We start from the raw sequence: 13326 nt of genomic DNA, 5'->3' as shown, positions 1-13326 counted from the left end.
CGGTTGACGATCTTCTATAGGTAGGGAGGGCTGCAGCCTGCACGGCAGATGTTGGTGTTGAGCCAGTTACATGGAGTGGCAGCAGCAGACAGCAGTGTCAATTAATTAATTCAATAAGACTAAACGGAACGAGACTATATATAACAGAACAGAATAACAAGGTATTATAGGTACTAACTACAATTACAATTTACAGCGCCGTGATGGAAATCCGCTTTGCGCCCGCATTTCCGGACAGCAGCGCCGACCCGCTCGACTGGCGCAGGTGGTTCTCGTGCTCCTCTGCATCGCCCATATCCAGACTGAACCGGCGGGGTCTCTGCCACATGCCCACCTCGTCGCTGGTCGTCGCAACCTCGAGCCGCTCAACCGGCAGCCCGAACTTGGTCGCGACCTGCTGCACACGCTCCTGCGCGGTTGCGGCGTCAATGGCCGCGCTCTGGCCCTCCTTTGCCAGGCGCATCTGCGCGTACTGGAGCAGCTCGAGGTGCTGCGTTACTGCGTCAACGGCACCGCCCTGGGAGTGTTCCTCGCTGTTGAGCAGCTCGGCAAGTGCGGTCTCGTGCAGTGCGGCGGCGGCGAGGTAGTTCCCGGACGCCGTGTACAGGCCTGAGAGCAACTTGTTGATCTCAAGAGTGACAGGATCGCAGTTGCCCCAGACTTGCCGGAGGTTGTAGCAGATGTCCTTGCCCAGCTGGGTGGCTGCGTTGACACGGCCGCGGCAGAAACGGGTCTCGACGAGGCGTCGGCCGATCCAGACCACGGCGGACAGGGACCAGGTCTTTTGAATCATACGGGAGGTCCAAAGTTCGGTAAGGATGGCCTATACAAGTTAGCTTGTAGTTATATAGCTTGAAAATCAAGTCGACATACCTCAAGGTCTTCAAACATCTCGTGCTCACCAAGAACAGTGATGAGGTCATTGAGCTCTGCAAATGGCAACTCGGAGAACTCCAATGGGATTTCTTTGGCATTCTTCATGACGCTCTGGAGAAGAAGCTCGGACTCAACCGCCATTCTCTTGGCTGTAGCCTCATCCGTGCACTTCGTAGTAGTCTGGTATCCGCTCAAATACAGACAGAGCTTAATCGAAGTAAAGATAGTCTCGGGCGTGCGCAGGCTGTCGGTCAAATGAGCCCATGAGTGGAACACGCCCGTGACAATTGCCGCATCGTCAAAGCGGGATGCGTTGCAAAGGTCGCGAACAAGGCCCGTGGTCTCAGTGACGATGTTGATGTTGTAGTCCTCGTTGACGCTCTGGCGTCGGCACAAGCCATAGAAGACATGAACACTGTCCTTGGAGCGCGACGGTCGTGCCACAGACAGCGTGTTGCAGAAGTACTGATACAACTGGTCGTCGGTGTTCTTTGCTGCCGTGGCGTGTCTCTGGTGGGCTTGGAGCCGGCTGAGCTTTTCGCCGTTTGCCAATGTGGGCATGAGGTCGTGGCTGAGCAAGCTCTGCTGGAAGTTGCTGTAGATCTGTCCCTCGCGCGACAGTTCGTCAAGGATCTCGCGCGAGGACTGGCGCTTGCCAAAGACTTCCTCGAACGCAGCAACAAATACAGCGGGACGATGCTCATTCAGCGCCTGGCGGTGCGCAGCTGGTGTCTCCTGAATGACCTTCTGGTGGAGTTCACTGATCAGCGCGTAGCCCTCGTCAATGTATCCGGCTTCCAGGTAGATCTCGGCCAGCTTATGGCCACGGTCAACCAAGGTTCCCTGGTTGGCAGTCACACGGATGACCTCGTCAACGTGGTCGTTGAGGACCTGAGCACCCTGCTGACGCGACGTAGCGGAGCCGCTGTGGGCGTACATGCGAGCGATCTCACGCAGCCAAAGCAGTGTCGTGGGAGCTGACAGGCCCTGGTGCTGCTTGGCCAATGCGAGCTCCTCCTGGTAGAGTCTGCGCGCCTCAGGGGTTGCCTGGTTCTGACGCAGGTACAGCTGTGCCATGCGGTGCTTGATGTCGATGGTAAGAGGATCCTTCATCTCTGGCAGTGAGCGCGAGACTTCAGACTGCGGAGCCCAATCGTGTGTGTTCAGCACCTGCTGGTACAAGTGAAGTGCCTCGCCTGCGTGGCGGTCGCTCTCGGAAGAAAGTCCCGCCAACAGGAGAGTGGCATCACGGGTTCGAGGATGAGTTGGCCCGTACAGCTTGCGGCAGAGCTGTTGGTGTTCCGAGGCAAGCTGCTGGCGCTCAGCATAACCAGCCTTGACAGCGGAATGCGTGAGAAGCGCCATGTAACCAGTGTAGGTCTTGGGAAGGAGACCTTCCAGGAGAGCGCGGTCATAGCCATCCTTCTCGTCAAAGCGCACAAGTGTAGGCCACAAGTGCCGGTAAACCTCAAGAGCCGAATCCCACTGCTCGTCCTGCTCGTAGAGACCTAGGAGGGCCACAGCGGCACGCACGCCATTTGATGAGATCTTGCCATCTCGGATGCAGGCACGGTAGATATGGCGGTAGCTGTTTTCGGCTTCGAGGCGGCGGTCCAAGCGGAGAGCAAGGTCACCCTCGTAGTACCGGCTGTCAAGCGTGTGTTTATCGTTCTCACCAAGACGCGAGCCAAAGAACTCACTAACCTGGCGAAGGAGAACAAGAGCTTTGTCAAATTGGTAGGTACTCTCATAGAAGTCCACCACAGTCTTGACGACAGCGGTGACTGATGGCACTGCGACCTGGTCGGCGGTAATGGCAGCCTTGAAGGCATTGCCATAGACAACGCTCGCGGTCGGGACATCCAAGCGGCGGAAAAGACAGTAGGCGTGGTCCTGGGCCAGGTTCGCCATCATAGGAGCTTCCTCTTCCGAGAACTTCGCCTTGGAAGTAGGATCTTCAAATGTAGGCCAGACGTGCTTGAGAACTGCACAAGCACAGTCGCTTCCCTGGCGCCATTGCTCATCACGCATGTGCTGGCGCGCAAGCTGGTGGCACAGCTGAAGAAGGGGAAGTCGTAGACGCTTTTCGCCGACAGTTGCGTAGGCTATGCTATCAAGCCATTCGGGAAGCATCTTGCTCTCTTCCAGGGAGAGGTTACCCATCGTATCAGCGGCATGTCCCTCGGTGGGGATAGCACCCCGAGTCAGGGTCTGGGCTAGGGTGACTGCATCCGAATGATACTGCTTGTTGGTAGACTTGTAGTACTTCCACAGTTGGATTCCCAAAGCACGATCCATGTCGTACACTTGCATCTCACGGGCCTCCCCTCGCAACTGCTGCGCGCGCTCGGCCATCTCTGCAGATCGGACGCCACCATCTGCCTCCAGCTCGGTGGACAGTTGGCGGAGCAGAATAGCGGCCTCATCAGGGCGGCGCTGGCGCTCGAGGAACTTGGAATAGTAGAAAACAACTTTTGTCTTTTGATCCCACGGGATCCTGTTCTCTCTATCGGGAGTGGACAGACTGAGCCAGAGTCTGGACAAAACCTCCTCGGCCTTGTTAGGCTTGGAATAATCCTCATACATCTTGGCGAGAGCAAGGGAGTAGGCCACGCGGCGCGGGTCCGAAACATCCATAGAGCGGACCATGGTCTCGTACTTGGTGCGTGCGAGTTCCAGGGCCAGGTCGTCCGGAGGAGCGATGTTGAAGTTGCTGCTGAGGTATTCAGCAGCAGCCAAGGTCTCCGATGAGTAAGGCCCGTACGACTTGACGGTCTGGCCGTAGAATTGCTTGGAAACAGCATACGCTTCGTCAGACTTGTTTTCCTCGCGATAAGTCTTCACAAGTCGGTCGAGGTACTGCAGGCGTTGGGCGAAGCTAATATCGGACGAATCCCAGCCGTCCAGTGCCATACCGCGAAGCGCGTCCGTCTTGAGGCCAGCTGCACCTTGCGCTCGGCCTGCACCTTCAGGGGTGGCAACGAGAAGCTGCTCAAGATCGCGAGTGATCTTATCCGTCGGGCCCAGGCGGGTGCGGCTGCGGGTCCATGCCTCGTAAAGATGGTCATTAGCCCATGGTGCCTGAGAACGGTCTGCAGCGCGAGCACTCAAGATGAGGCCCTGCAGGACAGCTGGGGAGTCGGGGCCGAAGACGTGACGGCGCACTGCCACGGCAAGGCGGTACAGCTCGACGATACTTGATCGGCTGAACTCAGACTCCTTGTTGGTGAGCTCGAGCTGGGCAAAGAGAACCGAGTCAGGCATGGCCTGCTGGAAGTCCGTTGTGTAGGAGAGCTTATCCCCCGTGGCCATGGTTGAGGAGAGCATGTGGGATAGCCAGTAGCGGGCGGCATACTCCAGCAGGACATGGGCATCAAGATAGCGGTCTCGTGCAAGGACGGGCATCTTATCCCAAGAAATAGGAATCTCGTCCGTCAGGTTCCGGCGGACCCATGACAGAGAGCGGATCAGGAGGTCATGGTGGGCATTTGGTAGGCCGAAGGAAACTTCCTGCTTCATTTGCGACCTTGCCTGGACATGCTCACGGATCAGAGGGTGACGGAATGTAACGAAGCCATCCCGCAGTGTGACCAAACGTCGGAGCGGTTCGAAGACTTCACGGTCAAGCTTTCCAGATCGAGCGGTAGCCCTGAATGTCTGTGAGTCGACGGCAAGGAGCTGCTCAACCTCTTGAGGGCGAAGCGGACGTTCCGATACCGTAAGCCAAGAAAGGAGGCTACCGGTTCCAGGTCGCTGGAGGTTGGTGTTGCGCAGATGGAAATCAATAAGACCACCCAGGTTGTTTGGGATCTGGCTGACTGCGGAGCTCATGTCATTATACGTGGGCTGGGTACGCAATGCCTCAACAGCCAGCTGTGCCCAAATGAAGCAGCCCTGAGAGCGAGATGCAATGGAGGAAACCAAGGATTCACGCTGGGAGGATCCCAACCCAGAGAAAGCAGAGTCATAAGTGACTAAGTCGCGGATGCAGGCATTCAGATCATGTGCAGTAATGGACGCATCCATCGCGATCTGGTGGGTGGTAGTGGTCTCTTTGATAGGGATCTGGTCCTTGGTCATCGGACGCGTGAAGACAATGAGCTTAGATGGTGTATCGACGACGGTGTCCTGCAAAAGGCCAAGGAAGGCACCGACTGTGTTCTTGGCATGCTTTATTTGATCCATCCCGTCAACAACCATCATGAAATGCAGGTTAGACTGCGTAGCCGTGCGGATGGCTGCCCACAGAAGGCTCTCAACCTCGGGATCAGGTGCGCCGGATTCAGCCTGGTCGAGGGCATTGCTAATGGCAGTAATGATATCGCTCTGGGTCTTGCGGCTCGTTACGCAACAGTCAAGCATCTGGATCAGGATGCCCTTGAGGACGCTGAGGGTCAGTGTCGTAATCGGGACATCTGAACGGATGACAATAGGGATCGTATTCCAAATATCATATTCTGAAGACACCTGCAAGCGCTCGATTGCCCATTGAGATAGAGCACTCTTTCCAGAACCGGGGTTTCCACGGACGAGCATCAAACTTCGTGGACCAACGGTGAAGGTGGTCAAATGAGGTTCAAACCACGAAAACGACCCTTCAGCAAGCGAGTGAGTCTGGCTTTCGAGGAGCATCTGCAGGGGCCGATCTTGCAATTCAAGGAACTGGTAAACAGACTCTAGGTCGGCGTATTGGTTCTTGGCGGACTTCGAATTAAGGACGACCCAGGTCCACTTCCGCGTCCGGCGCCAGTGAGTAGTAAATCGGTTGAAGTAGCAAAAGAAAGTATGGTTGGTGGCCTCGATCATAGGCTGCCAGCTCTGAGTGCGTGCAGCCTGGCGGTATTCCGCTGCGATGTGTACAGTCAACTGTAGAAGGTGGGCGTATATTTCTGCAACCTCTTGCTGCAGGGCTCTCGATCTCTGGAACTCGGTCTCCTGTTGGAGCAGATATGAGATGCCGAGTGTGACGCGACCATAGCGACTGAAGATGTTATCGATCATGTCGACATTGTCGATACCCATCTAGATATTCCCAATTAGCATACCCCTCAACATCCAAACCAATACATATATATAAACATACCTCCAGTAGAAGTAACGTAGTCCCCCAGACCATCTTGGTGGCCTCTTCAGCGCCATCAATGAAGCTAGTAACGGCATCGCGCAGAGATGCCACGGCAAAAGCCAACCGAGACGCTCTTCGAAGAGTACTATCAATGCGGCTGCCGTCCGCCGGCATCCGCCTCAATCGCTCGGCAGCAATGACGTCAAAGAAGACATCGACGGTAGGTGATTTCTGTTGGAGTTCTTCAGATGATATCCCCAAGCGCGAGGGGCATTCTCCGGCAACGGCGTCAACAACACTCCGCAGGATGGGCAGAGATGTTGCGGAGCCGCCGCCGTCAACAGAATCGATCTCCACTCCAGGCATGCTGTACGGTGCCGCAACGTACCCGGACATGCTGTGCGATGGATGGAGGGGAGGTGGTATAGTTTCTTAGACCTAGGGAAGAAAAAAAGGGGGGGAAATAAAATGCGGAGAGTTTCGAAGATAGTTATATCCAGACAACGGTACGGTTGCATGAGTCCAGTCCAATTCCCTGAGCGCCTGACATCATGAGTCTCTTCTCCGTGCGCTCCTCATTGGAAGATCCGGCACGGCGAACACCGTGGGAGACGGATAGGAGCTCATCTCGCTCACCTGAAGGAGAGTCTGGCATAGTCGTGGTGTCATGGTGATAGTTTGGAAGAAGTGGTAAGTCAATGACATCAACCGAGGAATGCTCCCCTTCGGATCTTGGAGCGGACCCGGAGATCCACACGATTGGAAGGGATGAGATACGCGGACTCCACACATTTAGTTTTCTGATGAGATAGGGCACAACACTGGAAATCGATGATGATTTCAGTGTGGGGGGTAATTGAGTTTGATGATGAGGAGACATCGGGGGAGAAGTAGAGGAGAAGGCGAGGCGAGTCACGTGGGGGTTCGCACTCCACTGTATACAACCATCATCCATTTCGCAGACTCAGTTCCTCGCTTAGATCAAGCAATCATATTCTCTTTGCCCTGGATTCCCCGAGGTTCCTATCCAGGACACGCGCCACCTGCCGATTACCTTATCGTCTCCTACTGCAGGTACAAGTACACTCCCAAGCATTGCAGGGAAACTTATCCGAGCAGGGAATGGGCCAATTCTGGATTCGTTATGTTATTCGATAAACGCTTTGTCTAGATGGCCTTTATGGATCTCATTTACGTTAGTGGCTTGCAGAGATCTTAGTCGTTCAGTTCCTATAGGCGGCAACAAATCAAAGAGCACGCCGACTTGAAAATCCGCTGAGCAGTACGCAAGAGGTGGGGAATGCAAATGTGCCGGGTGTTTAGGTGAGCAGGTGTAGGGTTAGAAGGGCAACATGTAGTTGCATATAAATTGGAGATATGCTGATAAGATGGGTGGTTGAGATGGAGTTATTACAATGTAAGTCGAGCTGAGTTTTGTGTCATTTTTTGCACTTGTACGGGGCACTTAAACGTATATCGAAGATTATTGAATACCTCAACGCTGCAAACAAGTTTACAGTAGTATGTAGTAATGCATGTTATATTATCAGATCCTAAAGATCAATTATATACGTCGTACTGGTGCTGAGATAACTGCGAAATAAAATATTTCAGTCCAGAAAAGAACTTTAATGAATAGATTGACTATTTTGACTATTATATAATACATTTGCATCCATAACACATATCTCCATAATTCATTAAAAAATACAGCATCTGAGTAGTGAGGGTGACTGATGTCGTGCCCTTGTTTTGAACCTGCAGGGCCGTCGGGGAAACCTCGGCAAATCCTGTCCCTATTGGAACTGTTTTCCGACCGAAGTCGGAAAACGGTTGTTCGAGATATCGTCGAAGGTTTTGGCTAATTTAGCAAAGCCCTTGAATTAAGAACTGCCAGTGCACTGTAGTCAACTATGAGTCAATCAAGTTGGCACGATTTAACATGCTTGTCCAAGCGCGTGGTGCAGTGGTGCAGTGGTTTGACGGCCTGTAAATTGCCTCAAGTTCTCGGCAAGTGCCGGGGTGGCTTTCCGGGTTTCCAATAGTGGTTTTTGCTCGCTGGGCTAGCAAGCAGAAATTTATATTAAAGCGTATTAATCGAGTCCGTTTTCGCCTTGTTCTCCGACTCGAGAGAAGAGGAGACGAGTCAGGGCTGCGGAGTGGTGGCCCGTCCGCGGCGGTCCAGCCGACCCCGACCGGCCCAACAACCCCTCTTTGTTACCGTAGTGAGTGGGGAGGGCTGAGTCCACACCCCGGCTTCATCCAGATCCCACGTCGAGATTGTCAAGGGAGATGAACGCATTGCGGTAATTGTAGCTGGTGTGCGAGTGATCATGGTAGTCCATCGCCATTAAATCGGGATCGACGTCCATGGGGTAGTGCTGCTGGTAGTGGTGGTGGTAGGCGGAGGGAGAGCGGATGGTGAAGCCGCCCTGGGGATCAACAGGGAGCCAGTTTGCGGTAAACCGGGTCGAACCGTCGGGCATTTCCAGCGGGGTGAGACCTGTTTCCTGCTTTGCAGAAGTCGAGGGTGAAGAGGCGGCTTTGCTCTGTGGCGTGACTGCGGTGGCAGCGGCAGCGGCAGCGGCCACATGATCGTAGGATGCAGGCTGGCGGGGACCCTCCATCGGTGCAAAGTAGCCCGATGGTGCAGAGCTGGTGCCAGCGTTGCTGTCTGGGAGTTGGTAGACCTGTGGGAAATCTAACGCCGGGACATCGTGCTCGTCTGCGTCGCTGGCATTGGAGTGGTGGCTTGGACTTGCGCTGGGGGAACTGATCGCTGCCTCGACGGGCGACGAGTTAGGGTAGGCTCCTGCTGCTCCTGCGGTTGCTGGGGAGTGAGGGTTGGCGCTTGAAGGGATGTTCATGTAGAGTGCGCGTTCAGTCGCCAGTTGCGAAGCGGTGCGGAGGAGGTCGTCGAGTGAGTACGGCGTGCCGTGATCTGATGGTAGATTGTCGAATCTGCTATCCAGACAAAAGCTCGAGTCAGGGCTGCTGTTCGCCTCGTGCGGACTCCCGTCATACCTTGGTAAGACCTTATCCGACCGGCCGGTGGGAAACCCGCCTGTTTGGATAGGGGACAACTGCTGGAAAGGCGTCTTGCCCGACGCAGGAGAAGCAAAATCGTAGGCAACCTGGTTGGCATCCACTGGCTGCCACGGGGGCAGATCGAAGCTGTTCATGCCGTAGGGGTTCCTATACCAGATCTCCTCGTCCCCGGGGACACCGAAGCCTGGACCTGGATTCATAGGGTCAAATCCCCAGGGAACATCGCAGGGCATGCTTGTCTCAGTCATTGTGATTTATACTCTTGTTTGTTTTTAGTTCGAGCACCGCAGATTCAAATAGTGCAATTGCTGCGATCCAGTCGACAGCGACAGGTTCAAACACGGCACCTTAGCTCATGAAGGTAGCTGCTCGAGCAAAGACAGGAAGCAGACGAAATCGGGTATCCGTTGGGTTTAAAGCTGCTGCTTGACTCAGACTCCATGAGGGCAGGAAGTGGACAGGCCGAGAGCGGGCAGCTTAAAAGGAGGAGCCGTGCCCATAAATAACAATAAATCGAGCTACTCCAGACTCCGTCGATTACCCCGTACAGACACAATTGGGAGGAGACTGGAGAGTGCTTCGGTAAATTCAGCACAGGCGATGATTCGACGCCCACAGCCGGTGCTTGCAGTCTCCCCACACAAGGTCCGTTCGTTCCATCTCTCCTGCACGTTCGTAAAATTGAAGGAGGGCTGCAGACGCGACCGTTCGATCGTCGCCTCAGGAGGCAAGAATGCGGCGTCGCAGATTCAGGCCCTCGATCCTACCAGCAGGGGTCATTTGGAATTAACCGAGCCCATTTCCCCGGATTTCTCACGTGGAGACACAAGCAAATGTAAGGAAAAGCTGGGTAAATCTCGGCTGATAGTGGCTCGGTAAAAGGCGAATTAACCGACACTCGCTGGTCAAGCCACTCGGCTCGGACTGCGCGCTGTCTGGGGAAAGGATGCCTTGCCGACTGGGGGAAAACGTCCGGCCGGATCCTGGATTCTGGATTCGTCCTGCAGCAGGCCCTGCTTGAAACTGTGGGAAATTGTGGAGACGCATCATCATGGGGACATGGAGAGGCTTTCCAGACTTAGGACTCGACTGCGCTTAGAGAAACAGTGACAAACAGTTACTCCAGACAGGATTGTGCGACTTGTACAGGTAGAGCAGCAGTGTATTTACATGGTAATTATTCACAATTGATGCAATTAATTAAGCATTGCACGGAATCGCTCAAGCCGTTTCAACTCCGGCTAGGATCGACTATTAAAGGATCAGCCATCGCCAGAGATACGCTCCGGAGTCCGGAGGGTGCCTGACGATAGCCCTTAATGTGCTTGAATTAAGATTAGTGCACCCCCGCAAAGGAGTCAAGACTGCCGGTGTGCAAAGGTGGGCTGGAAACCTAAAATCAGAGAGCCAACCCAGTGCCCTTCCTCGTCCACCGATACAGCGCTAGCACGGCCTTGCGCCGGTGGCGGATCTCGCTGTGGTTGACTGGCCTCCCCCGCGCCTGGGCAACGGCACTGCGCATGACCTGCCGGAAATTTCTCTGGTATTCTGTGTTCAAGGTCACCACGCATGACTCTGTGGCTCGGATCATCACCTCGCATGCATTGAGGATGCCCTCCCCGGCCTCCTTCTGCAGTCGCTCAACGATCAACAGGAGAAGGAAGCTCCCTTGTAGTAACTGAATCCCGAAGAAGTAGGGCATGAAACTAATGTCGGGATCGAATCGGAGGATTTTGTCGACCGAGTCCGCCGCGTCCAGCGCGTGCGAGATGGTCGATGCAAATGCGGGGGACGAGGTCCAAAAGTCCTTGTCCTCGATCAGGGACACGGGGTCCCATTTGCCAACCAACAAAATGTGGAGCACATGCACGAGATACGAAGCATATGAGATTACAGTTTGCGTGTGCCACGCGTAGGCCTGAGAGAGGGATGGCTCGGTTGGCAGTTGATCGGGGGTTGCATGCGTGTAAGTGGACGAAAGGGGCGCTTCTGGATCGGACGTCGTAGCGGCAAAGGTTGTGAGACTAGCCTTGTAGATCTCGAGCTGGCGAAGAACTTCGCTTACATGGACATTCCACGCGTCCTTGCCGTTAAGTCGCATGCCAAGCATCGGATGGTTCCTCGCTTGGTTCAGGTCGATGAGCTCCCCGGTAATGGTCATGAGGGGAAGGAAGAAGCCAAAGACGGAATGGTCATGGCAGATGAAGTTGGGGAACAGTCGACGCTTGTTCTTGTCGGCGGAAAGCAGACACTGGGGCCCATCGGGCTTTGGGCTGTTGCTGTGGATGACGCCCGACTGCCATGATCCCTCGTCAAGTGGCAACAGGAGATCCTCGCTTTCAGCGTCTAGTAGAGCCAGAGGCCGGTTGTAGCAGAGTGCGAGGTGACGGTCCATAATGTACAGAAGCCACCACGTGCGGCGTCGCTCTTCGCGATGCTCTTCGGTGATGGTATTGTTTTCCTGGCGGTCGCAGACACAGTTCAAACTCGATCGAGTTGGGTTTGAGTAGTCAAACACGGGGCCTGGGTCAGCGCCATCCCAGCCAGGTAGAGTGTAACCAAAGGGCGGACTCGATCCCTCAGCGTGCCCTTCGCCATTTGGCATCACCTCAATCTCTTGATTCAGCTTGAGCTCTCTAGCCAAAGTAAATGCAGCATGCCACCATCGCATACTGGCAGCCTTTTGCTCGCTAGAAGAGATGATAGAAGCCACATGAATGTAGGTGATGACATCGTCAAGGGATCCCGCAGGTCCGACAAGTCCTCGATCATCACCTCCTCCCTCGAACGGGTGGTGGACCGTAGTCGGCGGGAGTTCCTGACCAACGCCGGCAAACGCTGGATCATTTGTGGCGGCCGCAGCTGCTGCTGCAACAGCAGCGGCGGCACCCCCTTGGTCTTTAAAGGAAACGTGAATCAAGGGTCGTAGTAACCGGAGTGTAAGAGCGCAAAGGAATTGACATATTCTCTTCCGCTGGGGCGGGGAAATTGGCAAAGAGAAAGCCCTGTCATCCAGGGCAGCTACCCAAAGCATACTCGAGAGTAAAGCGGGACTGCTATGCCGCGGCGCATCCTTGCTCAAGAACGAAGCTTTGCGCAGGACGTAGCAATGAATATGATGGCAAACGGGGTGCATGTGAGTGGAGAACGCGCTGGTAAAATACAAGTCGAGCAGATCAAAAACCAGCTTCCGAGGCAATGCCGCCTCGACAAACGGCATCAATGGCTGGAGAACCGGATACTTGAGGGGCCCTGTAGCTACCGTAGGGGCTGTTCCGTTTGTTGCCTTTGACCCTTGCGAAGTAGCAGCGCTGTATGCAGCCAAATCGACTCCATTCCACACATCGAACATGCGAGGGAACGGTCCCTCGCCCAATCCCGGCCCATTCAGGAACTCATACGAGCCTGGCGACACATGTGTTCCCGCGAGCCATTCCTCGGTCATGTTCCCTCCAGGCTCGGTTCTTTTAGCAGAGTGCTGCGGGTCGGCCTGCGACCGGCGCTCGTCGACACTGGGTGCGGAGATGGTGGGAGCGTCGTTCGTTGGCGGCGACCGGTGGTGGAAAGTGGAGGAGGTCGGGGAGGCATGCTGGAGAGGAGGGACATCAGCGTCCGTCACGGCGACGCCCGACGGACGCCCGTTCACAGGCTTAGACTCTGTCGTCTTCTCAGACCCTTTGCCACCGGGATTGTCCTTGCCCATCTCGGCCAGTTTGGAGCGTGCGATGCGGCCTCGTTTCCGGCGCTCGCGGGTGAATTCACAGTTGATCTCGCTGCGGAGACAGCGCGCGCAGGGGAACTGGCGGTCGCATCGCACGCGCCGGGCATGACAGGAATCGCAGGCTATACGGTTACGCCTCCATCGGCGCTTTGTAGAGGAATCTGGGGGTGGATCGTCGACAAGAAGCTGCGCACTGGGCTGGACGGACCCGTTCCCCTGGTGGGAGGACGCCATATTAAGGCGGCATTGGCAGGGGGGTTAACGAGAGAGGGCTCACTGGGGTGAGCGTGAATAGAGACAAGACAGAGAAAGTCGAGCTATGCCAGATAGCGGGATCTCGTAGAAGCACGGGAGAAAAGTGTGGAAGGAGAAAAAGCAAGGAGCAACAAGTGCCGGCGGGGGATCGGGCGGGCTGCTTAGTGGACAGGGCACTTGGGGTCTCCGCACTGGGCAACTCTCGCGTTTGGGTCGGTGAAACTAGCGGGACGGCTCCGTATGGGAGATCTCCATAGAGCTCGATAAAATATCCCAGTCAGCAAGACATTACCACAGACTGTCTACTTATGTGGGTACTGATGTTTTAAAAATGTTGGCCACTGTAAAAAGACAACAAATT

The 13326-nt window shown here is 55.0% G+C and overlaps 3 protein-coding genes across 3 annotated transcripts; all 3 read right to left on the bottom strand.

The window, feature by feature from the left end:
* Positions 1-190: 190 nt before the first annotated feature.
* Positions 191-6307, bottom strand: ASPSYDRAFT_143134 (tetratricopeptide repeat protein; the record flags this gene model as incomplete). Its single annotated transcript, XM_040841314.1, has 3 exons — positions 191-823; positions 874-5898; positions 5960-6307. The coding sequence occupies 3 exons, from the start codon at positions 6305-6307 to the stop codon at positions 191-193; spliced, it is 6006 nt and encodes a 2001-aa protein (XP_040706139.1).
* Positions 6308-8199: 1892 nt separating this feature from the next.
* ASPSYDRAFT_86024 (uncharacterized protein) lies at positions 8200-9237 on the bottom strand (the record flags this gene model as incomplete). The annotated part of the gene is made up of 1 exon (XM_040851594.1): positions 8200-9237. The coding sequence occupies one exon, from the start codon at positions 9235-9237 to the stop codon at positions 8200-8202; it is 1038 nt and encodes a 345-aa protein (XP_040706138.1).
* Positions 9238-10388: 1151 nt separating this feature from the next.
* On the bottom strand, positions 10389-12944 carry ASPSYDRAFT_55222 (uncharacterized protein; the record flags this gene model as incomplete). The annotated part of the gene is made up of 1 exon (XM_040849000.1): positions 10389-12944. The coding sequence occupies one exon, from the start codon at positions 12942-12944 to the stop codon at positions 10389-10391; it is 2556 nt and encodes an 851-aa protein (XP_040706137.1).
* Between the last annotated feature and the right edge of the window lie 382 nt (positions 12945-13326).

This window comes from Aspergillus sydowii (genome assembly GCF_001890705.1).
Source record: "Aspergillus sydowii CBS 593.65 unplaced genomic scaffold ASPSYscaffold_2, whole genome shotgun sequence".
Taxonomy (NCBI): domain Eukaryota; kingdom Fungi; phylum Ascomycota; class Eurotiomycetes; order Eurotiales; family Aspergillaceae; genus Aspergillus; species Aspergillus sydowii.
Note: the sequence above shows the minus strand (reverse complement) of the source record. Positions and strands in the feature narration are given on the sequence as shown.